Source organism: Oncorhynchus keta, unplaced genomic scaffold (assembly GCF_023373465.1).
Source record: "Oncorhynchus keta strain PuntledgeMale-10-30-2019 unplaced genomic scaffold, Oket_V2 Un_contig_18577_pilon_pilon, whole genome shotgun sequence".
In the NCBI taxonomy this organism is placed as follows: domain Eukaryota; kingdom Metazoa; phylum Chordata; class Actinopteri; order Salmoniformes; family Salmonidae; genus Oncorhynchus; species Oncorhynchus keta.
In genome coordinates this window covers 77,501-95,534 of record NW_026280993.1, presented here as the reverse complement: position 1 = coordinate 95,534, position 18,034 = coordinate 77,501, and the positions used below count along the sequence as shown (strand labels likewise).

At 47.1% G+C, this 18,034-nt stretch overlaps 1 protein-coding gene and 1 long non-coding RNA gene across 3 annotated transcripts in view; both read left to right on the top strand.

Moving 5' to 3' along the window:
- Nucleotides 1–981: 981 nt before the first annotated feature.
- The window catches only part of LOC127920193 (kinesin-like protein KIF13A), a gene marked incomplete at its 5' end in the record, with an annotated part of 43,023 nt that continues 25,970 nt past the window's right edge, over nucleotides 982–18,034 (top strand). Inside the window, 6 exon segments of the mRNA XM_052503989.1 lie at nucleotides 982–1,248; nucleotides 5,566–5,606; nucleotides 5,787–5,919; nucleotides 6,991–7,137; nucleotides 11,853–11,888; nucleotides 17,323–17,422. Of these exon segments, the coding sequence (XP_052359949.1) occupies nucleotides 982–1,248; nucleotides 5,566–5,606; nucleotides 5,787–5,919; nucleotides 6,991–7,137; nucleotides 11,853–11,888; nucleotides 17,323–17,422 (724 nt within the window).
- Nucleotides 5,916–6,981, top strand: LOC127920192 (uncharacterized). Of its 2 annotated transcripts, XR_008105364.1 has the most exons (4): nucleotides 5,916–5,966; nucleotides 6,362–6,455; nucleotides 6,508–6,554; nucleotides 6,607–6,981. It is a non-coding gene; the product is annotated as an uncharacterized LOC127920192 (long non-coding RNA). The 2 variants fall into 2 exon arrangements; XR_008105365.1 differs by lacking the exons at nucleotides 5,916–5,966; nucleotides 6,362–6,455; nucleotides 6,508–6,554 and adding exons at nucleotides 6,022–6,064; nucleotides 6,258–6,309.

The window sequence follows — 18,034 nt, the reverse complement described above, 5'->3', positions numbered from 1 at the left end:
ATAACTCCTCAGTATATATAACTCCTCAGTATATATAACTCCTCAGTATATAGAACTCATCAGTATATAGAACTCCTCAGTATATATAAATCCTCAGTATGTAGAACTCCTCAGTATATAGAACTCCTCAGTATATAGAACACCTCAGTATATATAAATCCTCAGTATATAGAACTCCTCAGTATATATAATTCCTCAGTATATAGAACTCCTCAGTATATATAAATCCTCAGTATATAGAACTCTTCAGTATATATAATTCCCAGTATATATAAATCCTCAGTATATATAATTTCTCAGTATATAGAACTCCTCAGTATATAGAACTTCTCAGTATATAGAACTCCTCAGTATATAGAACTCCTCAGTATATAGAACTCCTCAATATATATAAATCCTCAGTATATAGAACTCCTCAGTATATATAATTCCTCAGTATATAGAACTCTTCAGTATATATAATTCCTCATTATATATAAATCTTCAGTATATATAATTCCTCAGTATATAGAACTCCTTAGTATATAGAATTCCTCAGTATATAGAACTCTTCAGTATATATAATTCCTCAGTATATATAAATCCTCAGAATATATAATTCCTCAGTATATAGAACTCCTCAGTATATATAATTCCTCAGTATATATAAATCCTCAGTATATATAATTCCTCAGTATATAGAACTCCTCAGTATATATAATTCCTCAGTATATATAAATCCTCAGTATATATAAATCCTCAGTATATAGAACTCCTCAGTATATAGAACTCTCAGTATATAGAACTCCTCAGTATATAGAACTCCTCAGTATATATAAATCCTCAGTATATAGAACTCCTCAGTATATAGAACTCTCAGTATATATAGCTCTCAGTATGTGTCTGTGTGTCTTTTGGAGAATTTGGAATTAACAGGAGAACAGTGGATCTGTGTAGATTGGACAATAACTTCGTCATCTTCGTGGTGTTTTTCTACTACAGGTGCGTATCAGGGAGGCGACGGGGCTGCCTGTCAACCTGTCCAACTTCGTCTTCTGCCAGTACACCTTCTGGGAGGGGGCGGAGCCTACGGTGGCCCCGCCCATGGTCAGCCCAGACACGCCAACCACGCCCCGCAGCCCCGACGCCCAGTTCACCGTCCGCTTCGACCACTGCAAGGTAGGGAACGTAGGGTTACAACATTATGGTGACTTTCCTCAACTTCCCAGGTTTCCAGAAATCCCCATTGGAGGAATCTGGATCTCCTCCTGACTACTTCCTGATTTCGGGACTCTTAAACTGGGATTTCTGGTAAACCAATGAATTTTGGAAAAGTTATTTCACATCATCCTCTGCTGGCTGTCATTGACACTAACGCTGAGGATTCTGGTTAGAATATCTCTGCATCCCAAATGGCTCTCTGTTCCCTATACAGTTGACTACTTTAGACCAGGGCCCATATGTCTCCTTATTCTCATGTTTCTGCTCATCGTTGATGTTTCATATAGTATCTCTCTGTGTGTAGGAGTGTGTGATCTGCTCATCGTTGATGTTTGATATAGTATCTCTGTGTGTAGGAGTGTGTGATCTGCTCATCGTTGATGTTTCATATAGTATCTCTCTGTGTGTAGGAGTGTGATCTGCTCATCGTTGATGTTTCATATAGTATCTCTCTGTGTGTAGGAGTGTGTGATCTGCTCATCGTTCATGTTTGATATAGTATCTCTCTGTGTGTAGGAGTGTGTGATCTGCTCATCGTTGATGTTTCATATAGTATCTCTCTGTGTGTAGGAGTGTGTGATCTGCTCATCGTTGATGTTTGATATAGTATCTCTCTGTGTGTAGGAGTGTGTGATCTGCTCATCGTTGATGTTTGATATAGTATCTCTGTGTGTAGGAGTGTGTGATCTGCTCATCGTTGATGTTTCATATAGTATCTCTCTGTGTGTAGGAGTGTGATCTGCTCATCGTTGATGTTTCATATAGTATCTCTCTGTGTGTAGGAGTGTGTGATCTGCTCATCGTTCATGTTTGATATAGTATCTCTCTGTGTGTAGGAGTGTGTGATCTGCTCATCGTTGATGTTTCATATAGTATCTCTCTCTCTGTGTGTAGGAGTGTGTGATCTGCTCATCGTTGATGTTTGATATAGTATCTCTGTGTGTAGGAGTGTGACTGTTCACCATTTTGATATAAAAGATCTCTCTGTGTGTAGGACATCTGCTCATCGTTGATGTTTGATATAGTATCTCTCTGTGTAGGAGTGTGTGATCTGCTCATCGTTGATGATATAGTATCTCTGTGTGTAGGAGTGTGTGATCTGCTCATTGTTGATGTTTCATATAGTATCTCTGTACAGTGTGATCTGTTCATCGTTGATGTTTGATATAGTATCTCTAGGAGTGTGTTCTGCTCATCGTTGATGTTTGATATAGTATCTCTGTGTGTAGGAGTGTGTGATCTGCTCATCGTTGATGTTTGATATAGTATCTCTCTGTGTGTAGGAGTGTGTGATCTGCTCATCGTTGATGTTTCATATAGTATCTCTCTGTGTGTGTAGGAGTGTGTGATCTGCTCATTGTTGATGTTTGATATAGTATCTCTCTGTGTGTAGGAGTGTGTGATCTGCTCATCGTTGATGTTTGATATAGTATCTCTCTGTGTGTAGGAGTGTGTGATCTGCTCATCGTTGATGTTTGATATAGTATCTCTCTGTGTGTAGGAGTATGTGATCTGCTCATCGTTGATGTTTCATATAGTATCTCTCTCTGTGTGTAGGAGTGTGTGATCTGCTCATCGTTGATGTTTGATATAGTATTTCTCTGTGTGTAGGAGTGTGTGATCTGCTCATCGTTGATGTTTCATATAGTATCTCTGTGTGTAGGAGTGTGTGATCTGCTCATCGTTGATGTTTCATATAGTATTTCTCTGTGTGTAGGAGTGTGTGATCTGCTCATCGTTGATGTTTCATATAGTATCTCTCTGTGTGTAGGAGTGTGTGATCTGCTCATCGTTGATGTTTGATATAGTATCTCTGTGTGTAGGAGTGTGTGATCTGCTCATCGTTGATGTTTCATATAGTATCTCTCTGTGTGTAGGAGTGTGTGATCTGCTCATCGTTGATGTTTGATATAGTATCTCTCTGTGTGTAGGAGTGTGTGATCTGCTCATCGTTGATGTTTCATATAGTATCTCTCTGTGTGTAGGAGTGTGTGATCTGCTCATCGTTGATGTTTGATATAGTATCTCTCTGTGTGTAGGAGTGTGTGATCTGCTCATCGTTGATGTTTGATATAGTATCTCTCTGTGTGTAGGAGTGTGTGATCTGCTCATCGTTGATGTTTGATATAGTATCTCTGTGTGTAGGAGTGTGTGATCTGCTCATCGTTGATGTTTGATATAGTATCTCTCTGTGTGTAGGAGTGTGTGATCTGCTCATCGTTGATGTTTGATATAGTATCTCTCTGTGTGTAGGAGTGTGTGATCTGCTCATCGTTGATGTTTGATATAGTATCTCTGTGTGTAGGAGTGTGTGATCTGCTCATTGTTGATGTTTCATATAGTATCTCTGTGTGTAGGAGTGTGTGATCTGTTCATCGTTGATGTTTGATATAGTATCTCTCTGTGTGTAGGAGTGTGTGATCTGCTCATCGTTGATGTTTGATATAGTATCTCTGTGTGTAGGAGTGTGTGATCTGCTCATCGTTGATGTTTGATATAGTATCTCTCTGTGTGTAGGAGTGTGTGATCTGCTCATCGTTGATGTTTCATATAGTATCTCTCTGTGTGTAGGAGTGTGTGATCTGCTCATTGTTGATGTTTGATATAGTATCTCTCTGTGTGTAGGAGTGTGTGATCTGCTCATCGTTGATGTTTGATATAGTATCTCTCTGTGTGTAGGAGTGTGTGATCTGCTCATCGTTGATGTTTGATATAGTATCTCTCTGTGTGTAGGAGTATGTGATCTGCTCATCGTTGATGTTTCATATAGTATCTCTCTGTGTGTAGGAGTGTGTGATCTGCTCATCGTTGATGTTTGATATAGTATTTCTCTGTGTGTAGGAGTGTGTGATCTGCTCATCGTTGATGTTTCATATAGTATTTCTCTGTGTGTAGGAGTGTGTGATCTGCTCATCGTTGATGTTTCATATAGTATTTCTCTGTGTGTAGGAGTGTGTGATCTGCTCATCGTTGATGTTTCATATAGTATTTCTCTGTGTGTAGGAGTGTGTGATCTGCTCATCGTTGATGTTTGATATAGTATCTCTGTGTGTAGGAGTGTGTGATCTGCTCATCGTTGATGTTTCATATAGTATTTCTCTGTGTGTAGGAGTGTGTGATCTGCTCATCGTTGATGTAGATATAGTATCTCTCTGTGTGTAGGACATCTGCTCATCTTGATGTTTCAAATAGTATCTCTCTGTGTGTAGGAGTGTGTGATCTGCTCATTGTTGATGTTTCATATAGTATCTCTCTGTGTGTAGGAGTGTTGATCTGCTCATCGTTGATGTTTGATATAGTATCTCTCTGTGTGTAGGAGTGTGTGATCTGCTCATCGGATGTTTCATCAGTATCTGTGTGTAGGAGTGTTCCTGCTCATCGTTGAGGTTTGATACAGTATCTCTCTGTGTGTAGGACATGTGTGATCTGCTCATTGTTGATGTTTCATATAGTATCTCAGTGTGTAGGAGTGTTCCAGTGACAGGTGATCTGCTCATCGACTGATGTTTGATATAGTATCTCTCTGTGTGTAGGAGTGTGTGATCTGACATCAGATGGATATAGTGTTCTCTGTGTCAGGAGTGGTGATCTGCTCAGGGATGTTTGACATAGATCTCTCTGGTGTAGGAGTGTGTGATCTGCTCATCAGGATGTTTGATATAGACATCTCTGTGTGTAGGAGTGTTGATCTGCTCATCGTTGATGTTTGATATAGTATCTCTCTGTGTCTAGGAGTGTGTGATCTGCTCATTGTTGATGTTTGATATAGTATCTCTCTGTGTGTAGGAGTGTTCTGCTCAGTTGATGTTTCATATAGTATCTCTCTGTGTGTAGGAGGATCTGCTCAGACTGATGTTTGATATAGTATCTCTGTGTGTAGGAGTGTGTGATCTGCTCATTGTTGATGTTTGATATAGTATCTCTGTGTGTAGGAGTGTGTGATCTGCTCAGGGATGTTTGATATAGTATCTCTCTGTGTGTAGGAGTGTTCCTGCTCATTGTTGATGTTTGATATAGTATCTCTCTGTGTGTAGGAGTGTGTGATCTGCTCATCAGATGGTTCATATAGTATCTCTCTGTGTGAGGAGTGTTGATCTGCTCATCGTTGATGTTTCATATAGTATCTCTCTGTGTGTAGGACATCTGACATGGAGTTTCAGTAGTTCCAGGTCAGAGTGTGTGATCAGCTCATTGGATGTTTCATATAGTATCTCTCTGCTGTGTCTCTGTGGAGTGTTGATCTGCTCATTGTTGAGGTTTGATATAGTACTCTTTGTGTGTAGGAGTGTTCCAGTGACAGACAGGTAACAGGACGGGGCGCTGGACATCAGACTGGAGGTCAGTGTTCCAGGAGACAGGTAACAGGACTGGACACTGCTGGCCAAGACACGCACCCTACGAGACAGGTACACACACCGTGTGTAGAGCACATACACATTGTATCTCAAGGAAACATAAAGGCATGCACACCACACACACATGGCTTGTTGTGTGTAAGTTAGGGCTTGTAAGTAAGCATTTCACGGTAAGGTATTCAGCGCAGGTGACTGTGTGACAAATAAGTGCCATGTGATTTGTCCCTGCAGGTGGAGTGAGGTGTCTCTTCGTATTGAGCTGTGGGTTTCTATCCAGGAGCTGAATGAGCAGGGGGACTACTCTGATGTAGAGATGCATCCTGGGAAGGACATCGGTACTGGAGGAGTGTTCCAGCTCAGACAGGTAACAGGACAGGACATCAGACTGGAGGAGTGTTCCAGGTCAGACAGGTAACAGGACAGGACATCAGACTGAGGAGTGTTCCAGCTCAGACAGGTAACATGACAGGGAAGGACATCAGACTGGAGGAGTGTTCCAGCACAGACAGGTAATAGGACAGGACATCAGACTGGAGGAGTGTTCCAGGTCAGACAGGTAACAGGACAGGACATCAGACTGGAGGAGTGTTCCAGGTCAGACAGGTAACAGGACAGGAAAGGACATCAGACTGGAGGAGTGTTCCAGGTCAGACAGGTAACAGGACAGGACATCAGACTGGAGGAGTGTTCCAGCTCAGACAGGTAACAGGACAGGGAAGGACATCAGACTGGAGGAGTGTTCCAGGTCAGACAGGTAACAGGACAGGGAAGGACATCAGACTGGAGGAGTGTTCCAGCACAGACAGGTAACAGGACAGGACATCAGACTGGAGGAGTGTTCCAGGTCAGACAGGTAACAGGGAAGGACATCAGACTGGAGGAGTGTTCCAGGTCAGACAGGTAACAGGACAGGGAAGGACATCAGACTGGAGGAGTGTTCCAGGTCAGACAGGTAACAGGACAGGACATCAGACTGGAGGAGTGTTCCAGGTCAGACAGGTAACAGGACAGGGAAGGACATCAGACTGGAGGAGTGTTCCAGCTCAGACAGGTAACAGGGAAGGACATCAGACTGGAGGAGTGTTCCAGGTCAGACAGGTAACAGGGAAGGACATCAGACTGGAGGAGTGTTCCAGGTCAGACAGGTAACAGGACAGGACATCAGACTGGAGGAGTGTTCCAGGTCAGACAGGTAACAGGACAGGGAAGGACATCAGACTGGAGGAGTCTGTCAGTTTGTCAGATGTTTTCAGCCCTTTAAAGTAGAGTGATGTCAAGATGAAACCACGTCCCACAACATTGGTTGTGTAGATCCAGTTATGAATGGAAAAGATGAGCGCCGTCTAAGTTCCAGGTTTTTCTTCTGTGTTTATCTTCATTGTAATTGGCCGTCTGTGTGTTAAGCAGGTTATATGGATGGTGTGTGTGTTCCCAGGGTCACTCGCGCAGGCTGCAGGTGTGTGTGAAGCAGGTGCAGGACTCTGGGACTCTGCCTCTGCTGGTGGAGGCTGTTCTATCTGTCTCTATCGGCTGTGTGTCAGCACGCTCCACCAAGCTACAGAGAGCCCTGGACAGCTACCAGGTCAGTGGCACACACACACACACACACACACACACACACACACACACACACACACACACACACACACACACACACACACACACACACACACACACACACACACACACACACACACACACACACACACCACTACACACACACACACACATGTGCACACACACACCACTACACAATCACACACAGCATATTTCTATAATAAGTTTGTAAGAGATGTGGCAGTGCTGTATATTAGATTTCCTTCCTCTTTATATGTCAAATGCGCTGTATTGGTCAAGGAGACTCATGTAGCGCGGAGGTGGTGATGGTGGAGGTGGTGATGGTGGAGGTGGTGGTTGTGATGGGGATGGTGGAGGTGACGATGATGGTGGTGGTGATGATGATGGTGGTGGTAGTGATGGTGGCGGTGATGATGCTGGTGATGATGATGATGGGGATGGTGATGGTGGTGGTGATGGTGGTGGTGGTGGTGGGGATGGTGATGGTGGTGATGATGATGGTAGTGATGGTGGTGATGGGGGTGGAGCTGGTGGTAGTGATGGTGTGGTGGTGGTGGTGTTGGTGGTGGGGATAGTGGTGGTGGGGATGGAGGTGGTGGTGGAAGTGATGGTGGTGGTGGTGGTGGTGTGATGGTGGTGGTGGTGGTGGTGGTGGTGATGGTGGTGGTGGTGGTGGTGGTGGATGGTGGTGGTGGTGGTGGGGATGGTGGTAGTGATGGTGGTGGTGGTGGATGGTGGTGGTGGTGGTGTGGTGGTGGTGGTGGTGGTGGTGGGGATGGTGGTAGTGGTGGTGGTGGTGGTAGTGATGGTGGTGGTGGTGGTGGTGGTGGTGGTGGTGGTAGTGATGGTGGTGGTGGTGGTGGTGGTGGTGGTAGTGATGGTGGTAGGATGGTGGTGGTGGTGGTGGTGGTGATGATGGTGGTGGTGGTGGTGGTGATGGTGGTGGTGGTGGTGTGGTGGTGGTGGGGATGGTGGTAGTGATGGTGGTGGTGGTGGTGGTGGTGGTGGTGGTGGTGGTGGTGTTGGGGATAGTGGTGGTGGGGATGGAGGTGGTGGTAGTGGTGGTGGGGATGGAGGTGGTGGTGGAAGTGGTGATGGTGGTGGTGGTGGTGGTGGGGATGGTGGTAGTGATGGTGGTAGTGATGGTGGTGGTGGTGGTAGTGGTGTGTGGTGACTAGCTGTGGTGATTCTGGTTCTGGGCCTACTGACATGGCTAAATCCTGGGCTGCTGTAAATCTAATGAATGGTGCGGTTCATATTAGTGTTACACATGCAGAGACACACACCAGGCCCTGGGATGAGACTCCAGCACTAGACTGTAGTTCTACTGCCTAATGGTGGACTGGAGATATCTACAGTATTACAATACTGTACTGTGTATCTGGACATGATGAAATCCTAGCAGTAATCAATCTCTGCATCCTGTAGTTTTCAGATGGAGGATCCTTAGGCCATCATGTCAAAGCTGTCTGGTGTAGGGAAAGAAATGTGCCAATCATCAATTATTCCTCTGGAGGGAGACATCTGTAGAATGATGGAACCATAGAAATATATTCATCTGCTGTGTAGAATGTAGAAAAGTCTACATATTTTTCTGTTGTGTATCAATCAAATCCATTGAGTGATCTGATTCGGCTGTCCTCTAGTTGGACTACAATTTTTCAGCTTAAGTTGACTACAGCTTCTGTAGCTCAGTTGGTAGAGCATGGCGCTTGTAACGCCAGGGTAGTGGGTTCGATCCCCGGGACCACCCATACGTAGAATGTATGCACACATGACTGTAAGTCGCTTTGGATAAAAGCGTCTGCTAAATGGCATATATTATTATTATATTACAGCGTTTCAGCTGCAGTCATTGTAGCTGTGGCGCTGCACCACACCAACATTGTTGTTGCCATGCCTGTAAGGGTTTTCTGCCGTTGAAGGAGAGGACCAAAGCTCAGCGTGGTTTAGTGTTCCTCTTATTTAATAATACATCCAAACTGAACACTTCAATTTACAGAGACAACTCATGTGGAAACCGAAAACAGTACCGTGTGGCGTAAAACACACGGAAACAATCACCCACAAACCAACAGGGAAACCCAGGCTACCTAAGTCTGATTCTCAATCAGAGACAACTAATGTGGAAACCGAAAACAGTACCGTGTGGCGTAAAACACAGGGAAACAAATCACCCACAAACCAACAGGGAAACCCAGGCTACCTAAGTCTGATTCTCAATCAGAGACAACTAATGTGGAAACCGAAAACAGTACCGTGTGGCGTAAAACACAGGGAAACAATCACCCACAAACCAACAGGGAAACCCAGGCTACCTAAGTCTGATTCTCAATCAGAGACAACTAACGACACCTGCCTCTGATTGAGAACCAGAACTAGGCGGAACACAGAAAAACAACCTAGACACACAAAACATAGAATGGCCACCCAACTCACGTCCTGACCAGCTAAAACAAACAATTAACACAATAACTAGGGTCAGAATGTGACAACTCCCACTAAAAATATGTAACATAAAACAAATATTTCTGCCGAGGCGAACTTTGAAGAGGCTAGAACATTCTACATTCACTTTTCCTCTTCAAGCAAAACGAGTCGGGAATAGAATCTATGTACAGTTGAGGTTGGAAGTTTACATACACTTAGGTTGGAGTCATTAAAACTACATTTTCAACCACTCCACAAAGTTCTTGTTAACAAACTATAGTTTTGGCAAGTTGGTTAGGACATCTACTTTGTGCATGACACAAATCATTTTTCCAACAATTGTTTACAGACAGATTATTTCACTTATAATTCACTGTATCACAATTCCAGTGGATCAGAAGTTTACATACACTAAGTTGACTGCTTTTAAACAGCTAGGAAAATTCCAGAAAATGATGTCATGGCTTTAGAAACTTCTGATAGGCTAATTGACATCATTTGAGTCAATTGGAGGTGTACCTGTGGATGTATTTCAAGGCCTACCTTCAGACTCAGTGCCTCTTTGCTCGACATCATGGGAAAATCAAATGAAATCAGCCAAGACCTCAGAAAAAAATTGTAGACCTCCACAGGTCTGGTTCATCCTTGGGAGCAATTTCCAAACGCCTGAAGGTACCACGTTCATCTGTACAAACAATAGTACGCAAGTATAAACACCATGGGACCACGTTGCATCATACCGCTCAGGAAGGAGACGTGTTCTGTCTCCTAGAGATGAACGTACTTTGGTGCGAAAAGTGAAAATCAATCCCAGAACAACAGCAAAGGACCTTGTGAAGATGCTGGAAAAACAGGTACAAAAGTATCTATATCCACAGTAAAACGAGTCCTATATTTACATAACCTGAAAGGCCGCTCAGTAAGGAAGAAGCCACTGCTCCAAAACTGGCATAAAAAAATCCAGACTACAGTTTGCAACTGCACATGGAGACAAAGATTGTACTTTTTGGATTAAATGTCCTCTGATGAAACAAAAATAGAACTGTTTGGCCCTAATTACCATCGTTATGTTTGGGGGAAAAGGGGGGATGCTTGCAAGCCGAAGAACACCATCCCAACTGTGAAGCACGGGGGTGGCAGCATCATGTTGTGAGGGTGCTTTGCTGCAGGAGGGACTGGTGCGCTTCACAAAACAGATGGCTTCATGAGGAAGGAAAATTATGTGGATATATTGAAGCAACATCTCAAGACATCAATCAGTCAGGAAGTTAAAGCTTGGTCGCAAATGGGTCCTTCAAATGGACATTGATCCCAAGCATACTTCCAAAGTTGTGGCAAAATGGCTTAAGGACAACAAAGTCAAGGTATTGGAGTGGCATCACAAAGCCCTGACCTCAATCCCATAGACAATTTGTGGGCAGGACTGAAAAAGTGTGTGCGAGCAAGGAGGCCTACAAACCTGACTCTGCCAGGAGGAATGGGCCAAAATTCACCCAACTTATTGTGGGAAGCTTGTGGAAGGCCACCCAAAACCTTTGACCCAAGTTAAACAATTTAATGGCAATAGTACCAAATACTAATTGAGTGCATGTAAACTTCTGACCCACTGGGAATGTGATGAAAGAAATAAAAGCTGAAATAAATCATTCTCTCTACTATTATTCTGACATTTCACATTCTTAAAATAAAGTGGTGATCCTAATTGACCTAAGACAGGGACATTTTACTTGGATTAAATATCAGGAATTGTGAAAAACTGAGTTTAAATGTATTTGGCATTCTTACTTTATTTATTTCTAAACATTAACTCCTAAACATGCGTCTACCCTACCTCAAAATCATGTTGCCTACCACCGCTCAGTCAGACTGCTCTATCAAATCATAGACTTAATTATAATATAATAACACACAGAAATACGAGCCTTCGGTCATTAATATGGTCATATCCGGAAACTATCATTTCAAAAACAAGACGTTTATTCCTTCAGTGAAATACAGAACCGTTCCGTATTTTATCTAACGGGTGGCATCCATAAGTCTAAATATTGCTGTTACTTTGCACAACCTTCAATATTATGTCACAATTCTGTCAAATTAGTTCGCAACGAGCCAGGCGGCCCAAACTGCTGCATATACCCCGACTCAGACGCACAGAACGCAAGAGAAGTGACACAATTTCCCAAGTTGCAGACAGTGGAGAGGTGTGTAGGCTACTACTCCTGTCTGTCTGTCTGTCTGTCTGCCTGTCTGACTGAGTGTACTGTACTGTGCTGTATTCTGTCCTGCCAGAGGGAGGAGGAGGATGGAGATATGGATAGTTATCAGGTAAACTGTAACTCCTCAGTCTGTTGTTGCTGCTGCTGCTGCTGCTGCTGCATGGATGGTGCTGCCTCCTACGACATCGAGGGTAGAAACATTCCCAGAACTTCTGGAAAACCTTCAAATTGTTTTAGATTTCCCAGAAATGTTCAACCCTAACTACTGCCGATGATGACGAGGCACGATGGATGGAAACCAGCTTCTGGTCATGTGCTTGCAGACAGTGGGTCCCACTAAGAAGGGTGTGCAGGGGTTGGGAAACAGGAGACAGGAGACTAGCGGAGTAGGAGACAGGAGGCTAGAGGGGTAGGAGACAGGAGGCTAGAGGAGTAGGAGACAGGAGACTAGAGGAGTAGGAGACAGGAGACTAGAGGAGTAGGAGACAGGAGACTAGAGGAGTAGGAGACAGGAGGCTAGAGGAGTAGGAGACAGGAGGCTAGAGGAGTAGGAGACAGGAGGCTAGAGGAGTAGGAGACAGGAGGCTAGAGGAGTAGGAGACAGGAGGCTAGAGGAGTAGGAGACAGGAGGCTAGAGGAGTAGGAGACAGGAGGCTAGAGGAGTAGGAGACAGGAGGCTAGAGGAGTAGGAGGCTAGAGGAGTAGGAGACAGGAGGCTAGAGGAGTAGGAGACAGGAGGCTAGAGGAGTAGGAGGGAGGCTAGAGGAGTAGGAGACAGGAGGCTAGAGGAGTAGGAGACAGGAGGCTAGAGGAGTAGGAGACAGGAGGCTAGAGGAGTAGGAGACAGGAGGCTAGAGGAGTAGGGGGTAGGAGACTAGAGGAGTAGGGGGTAGGAAACAGGAGACTAAAGGACTAGGGGTAGGAGACAAGAGACTAGAGGAGTAGGAGGTAGGAAACAGGAGGCTGGAGGAGTAGGGGGTGGGAGACAGGAGACTAGAGGGGAATGGGGGTAGGAGACAAGAGACTAGAGGAGTAGGAGGTAGGAAACAGGAGGCTGGAGGAGTAGGAGACAGGAGGCTAGAGGGGTAGGAGACAGGAGACTAGAGGGGTAGGAGACAGGAGACTAGAGGGGTAGGAGACAGGAGGCTAGAGGAGTAGGAGACAGGAGGCTAGAGGAGTAGGAGACAGGAGGCTAGAGGAGACAGGAGACTAGAGGGGTAGGAGACAGGAGGCTTGAGGGGTAGGAGACAGGAGGCTAGAGGGGTAGGAGACAGGAGGCTAGAGGGGTAGGAGACAGGAGGCTAGAGGGGTAGGAGACAGGAGGCTAGAGGGTAGGAGACAGGAGACTCGAGGGGTAGGAGACAGGAGACACGAGGGGTAGGAGACAGGAGACTCGAGGGGTAGGAGACAGGAGGCTCGAGGGTAGGAGACAGGAGACTCGAGGGGTAGGAGACAGGAGGCTTGAGGGGTAGGAGACAGGAGGCTCGAGGGTAGGAGACAGGAGGCTAGAGGGGTAGGAGACAGGAGGCTTGAGGGGTAGGAGACAGCAGGCTAGAGGGTAGGAGACAGGAGAATCGAGGGGTAGGAGACAGCAGGCTTGAGGGGTAGGAGACAGGAGGCTTGAGGGGTAGGAGGCTAGAGGAGTAGGGGGTAGGAGACAGGAGACTAAAGGGGTAGGAGACAGGAGGCTAGAGGAGTAGGGGGTAGGAGACAGGAGACTAGAGGGGTAGGAGACTAGAGGAGGAGACTAGGAGACTAGAGGGGGGGTAGAGACAGGAGGCTAGGGAGTAGGGGGTAGAGACAGGAGACTAGAGGGGACAGGAGACTAGGGAGACTAGAGGAGTAGGGGGTAGGAGACAGGAGACTAGAGGGGTAGGAGACAGGAGGCTAGAGGAGTAGGGGGTAGGAGACAGGAGACTAGAGGGGTAGGAGACAGGAGACTAGAGGAGTAGGGGGTAGGAGACAGGAGACTAGAGGGGTAGGAGACAGGAGGCTAGAGGAGTAGGGGGTAGGAGACAGGAGACTAGAGGGGTAGGAGACAGGAGGCTAGAGGAGTAGGGGTAGGAGACAGGAGACTAGAGGGGTAGGAGACAGGAGACTAGAGGAGAGGGGTAGGAGACAGGAGACTAGAGGGTAGGAGACAGGAGACTAGAGGGGTAGGAGACAGGACTAGAGGGTAGGAGACAGGAGACTAGAGGGTAGGAGACAGGAGACTAGAGGAGACAGGAGACTAGGGGGTAGAGACAGGAGACTAGAGGAGTAGGAGACAGGAGACTAGAGGGTAGGAGACAGGAGACTAGAGGAGTAGGAGACAGGAGACTAGAGGGGTAGGAGACAGGAGACTAGAGGGGTAGGAGACAGGAGACTAGAGGAGTAGGAGACAGGAGACTAGAGGAGTAGGAGACAGGAGACTAGAGGGGTAGGAGACAGGAGACTAGAGGAGTAGGAGACAGGAGACTAGAGGGGTAGGAGACAGGAGACTAGAGGGGTAGGAGACAGGAGACTAGAGGGGTAGGAGACAGGAGACTAGAGGAGTAGGAGACAGGAGGCTAGAGGAGTAGGAGACAGGAGACTAGAGGAGTAGGAGACAGGAGACTAGAGGAGTAGGAGACAGGAGACTAGAGGAGTAGGAGACAGGAGACTAGAGGAGTAGGAGACAGGAGACTAGAGGAGTAGGAGACAGGAGACTAGAGGAGTAGGAGACAGGAGACTAGAGGGGTAGGAGACAGGAGACTAGAGGGGTAGGAGACAGGAGACTAGAGGAGTAGGAGACAGGAGACTAGAGGAGTAGGAGACAGGAGACTAGAGGGGTAGGAGACAGGAGACTAGAGGGGTAGGAGACAGGAGACTAGAGGGTAGGAGACAGGAGACTAGAGGAGTAGGAGACAGGAGACTAGAGGGTAGGAGACAGGAGACTAGAGGGGTAGGAGACAGGAGACTAGAGGGGTAGGAGACAGGAGACTAGAGGAGTAGGAGACAGGAGACTAGAGGAGTAGGAGACAGGAGACTAGAGGGGTAGGAGACAGGAGACTAGAGGAGTAGGAGACAGGAGACTAGAGGAGTAGGAGACAGGAGACTAGAGGAGTAGGAGACAGGAGACTAGAGGAGTAGGAGACAGGAGACTAGAGGGGTAGGAGACAGGAGGCTAGAGGGTCCCTCAGGAGACTAGACTAGGAGACAGGAGACTAGAGGGGTAGGAGACAGTCTGTCTGTCTCCGGGTAGGAGACAGGAGACTAGAGGAGTAGGAGACAGGAGACTAGAGGAGTAGGAGACAGGAGACTAGAGGGTAGGAGACAGGAGACTAGAGGGGTAGGAGACAGGAGACTAGAGGGGTAGGAGACAGGAGACTAGAGGAGTAGGAGACAGGAGACTAGAGGGGTAGGAGACAGGAGACTAGAGGGGTAGGAGACAGGAGACTAGAGGGGTAGGAGACAGGAGACTAGAGGGTAGGAGACAGGAGGCTAGGGAGTAGGAGACAGGAGACTAGAGGGGTCTGGAGACAGGAGACTAGAGGGGTAGGAGACAGGAGACTAGAGGGTAGGAGACAGGAGACTAGAGGAGTAGGAGACAGGAGACTAGAGGGTCTGAGACAGGAGACTAGAGGGTAGGAGACAGGAGACTAGAGGAGCCCTGGAGACAGGAGACTAGAGGAGTAGGAGACAGGAGACTAGAGGAGTAGGAGACAGGAGACTAGAGGGTAGGAGACAGGAGACTAGAGGGGTAGGAGACAGGAGACTAGAGGGGTAGGAGACAGGAGACTAGAGGAGTAGGAGACAGGAGACTAGAGGAGTAGGAGACAGGAGACTAGAGGGGTAGGAGACAGGAGACTAGAGGAGTAGGAGACAGGAGGCTAGAGGAGTAGGAGACAGGAGACTAGAGGGGTAGGAGACAGGAGACTAGAGGAGTAGGGGGTAGGAGACTAGAGGAGTAGGGGGTAGGAGACAGGAGACTAGAGGAGTAGGAGACAGGAGACTAGAGGAGTAGGGGGTAGTTTCCCCTAGTCAGGTCTAGTGGTCAGGACAAACTCCTGGTTCTAGGTCCGGCCTCACAGAGTGGAACATGATTGGATAATGTTGTGCACTTTTGGAGGAGAACTCTTGTCTCCAAGCACAATGTTGGACCCGGGTGGCGCTGGTCCAACTAAATAATGTCATTCAAACAAAGAAAGGGATCAGAGAATCTTTTTAAGGCAGCGCCCAAGGCCAGATACATCACTCATATTCTGAGTGTCCTTCCTACCACTCCACAGTGCCCTGGTGTCTGTCTGTCTGTCTGTCCCTCCATCCTACCACTCCACAGTGCCCTGGTGTCTGTCTGTCCCTCTGTCCTACCACTCCACAGTGCCCTGGTGTCTGTCTGTCTGTCTGTCTGTCTGTCTGTCCCTCCGTCCTACCACTCCACAGTGCCCTGGTGTCTGTCTGTCTGTCTGTCCCTCCGTCCTACCACTCCACAGTGCCCTGGTGTCTGTCTGTCTGTCTGTCCCTCCGTCCTACCATTCCACAGTGCCCTGGTGTCTGTCTGTCTGTCTGTCCCTCCGTCCTACCACTCCACAGTGCCCTGGTGTCTGTCTGTCCCTCTGTCCTCCACAGTCCCTGGTGTCTGTCTGTCCCTGTCTGTCTGTCTGTCTGTCTGTCTGTCTGTCTGTCTGTCTGTCCTGTGCCCTGGTGTCTGTCTGTCTGTCTGTCTGTCCCTCATCCTACCATTCCACAGTGCCCTGGTGTCTGTCTGTCTGTCCCTCCGTCCTACCACTCCACAGTGCCCTGGTGTCTGTCTGTCTGTCTGTCTGTCCTCCCTCCATTCCTGGTGTCCTTCTGTCTGTCCCTTCTGGTGCCCTGTCTGTCTGTCTGTCTGTCTGTCCCTCCGTCCTACCATTCCACAGTGCCCTGGTGTCTGTCTGTCTGTCCCTCCGTCCTACCATTCCACAGTGCCCTGGTGTCTGTCTGTCTGTCCCTCCGTCCTACCACTCCACAGTGCCCTGGTGTCTGTCTGTCTGTCCCTCCGTCCTCCCACCCCTCATGTTTAACCAACACACTAACTTCCTTCCTGTCTGCTTCTCAAGCCGCCACTGAAGAGCTGCTGCAGGAGACTTGCTGCACCACACTCAGTCACATAACCAACGCATGGCTGCTTCCATGCATGACTCATTTAGCATGACAGGGGAGTTGAGCTCAGGAATGGGGGTGGAGTGTGCATGTGTGTGGTTCTTATGGTGCTGGGTGGGTGGTTAGATCATGGTGATCTTTTAATCAGCCAACAGTATATTAAAGGCTCTGAGCCTGGGAGCCATTCCATTTCCTAATAGAGTTTGGGATTTTTTTCAATAGATTTTGTGAATGAGGATTAAGTTTTGACTTGACCCCTAGGGCCTCACACTGTGGCTCGTCACGGAGGTCATGTGGGGTCTACTGGGGTAAGGAAGTAGGAGTCTGCCGTTCAACGTCCTGTAATGCTACAGACCACTGAACCAGACCCTGGTAATGCTTTGTTTCTGATACTGGACAGAGTCCTGCTGACACTGATGCTGTCTTCTGTTGGCCTGCAGGAGGAGGACCTGAACTGTGTGAGGGACCGCTGGTCTGAGGCCCTCATCAAACGACGAGAGTATCTGGACGAGCAGATCAACAAGATCATCAACAAACAGGGTGGGTCCCAGGTCTGGACTCTACAGCTCCACTCTGTATCAGTCCTGTCTTCATTCAGTATTCTGGACTCTACAGCTCCACTCTGTATCAGTCCTGTCTTCATTCAGTATTCTGGACTCTACAGCTCCACTCTGTATCAGTCCTGTCTTCATTCAGTATTCTGGACTCTACAGCTCCACTCTGTATCAGTCCTGTCTTCATTCAGTATTCTGGACTCTACAGCTCCACTCTGTATCAGTCCTGTCTTCATTCAGTATTCTGGACTCTACAGCTCCACTCTGTATCAGTCCTGTCTTCATTCAGTATTCTGGACTCTACAGCTCCACTCTGTATCAGTCCTGTCTTCATTCAGTATTCTGGACTCTACAGCTCCACTCTGTATCAGTCCTGTCTTCATTCAGTATTCTGGACTCTACAGCTCCACTCTGTATCAGTCCTGTCTTCATTCAGTATTCTGGACTCTACAGCTCCACTCTGTATCAGTCCTGTCTTCATTCAGTATTCTGGACTCTACAGCTCCACTCTGTATCAGTCCTGTCTTCATTCAGTATTCTGGACTCTACAGCTCCACTCTGTATCAGTCCTGTCTTCATTCAGTATTCTGGACTCTAC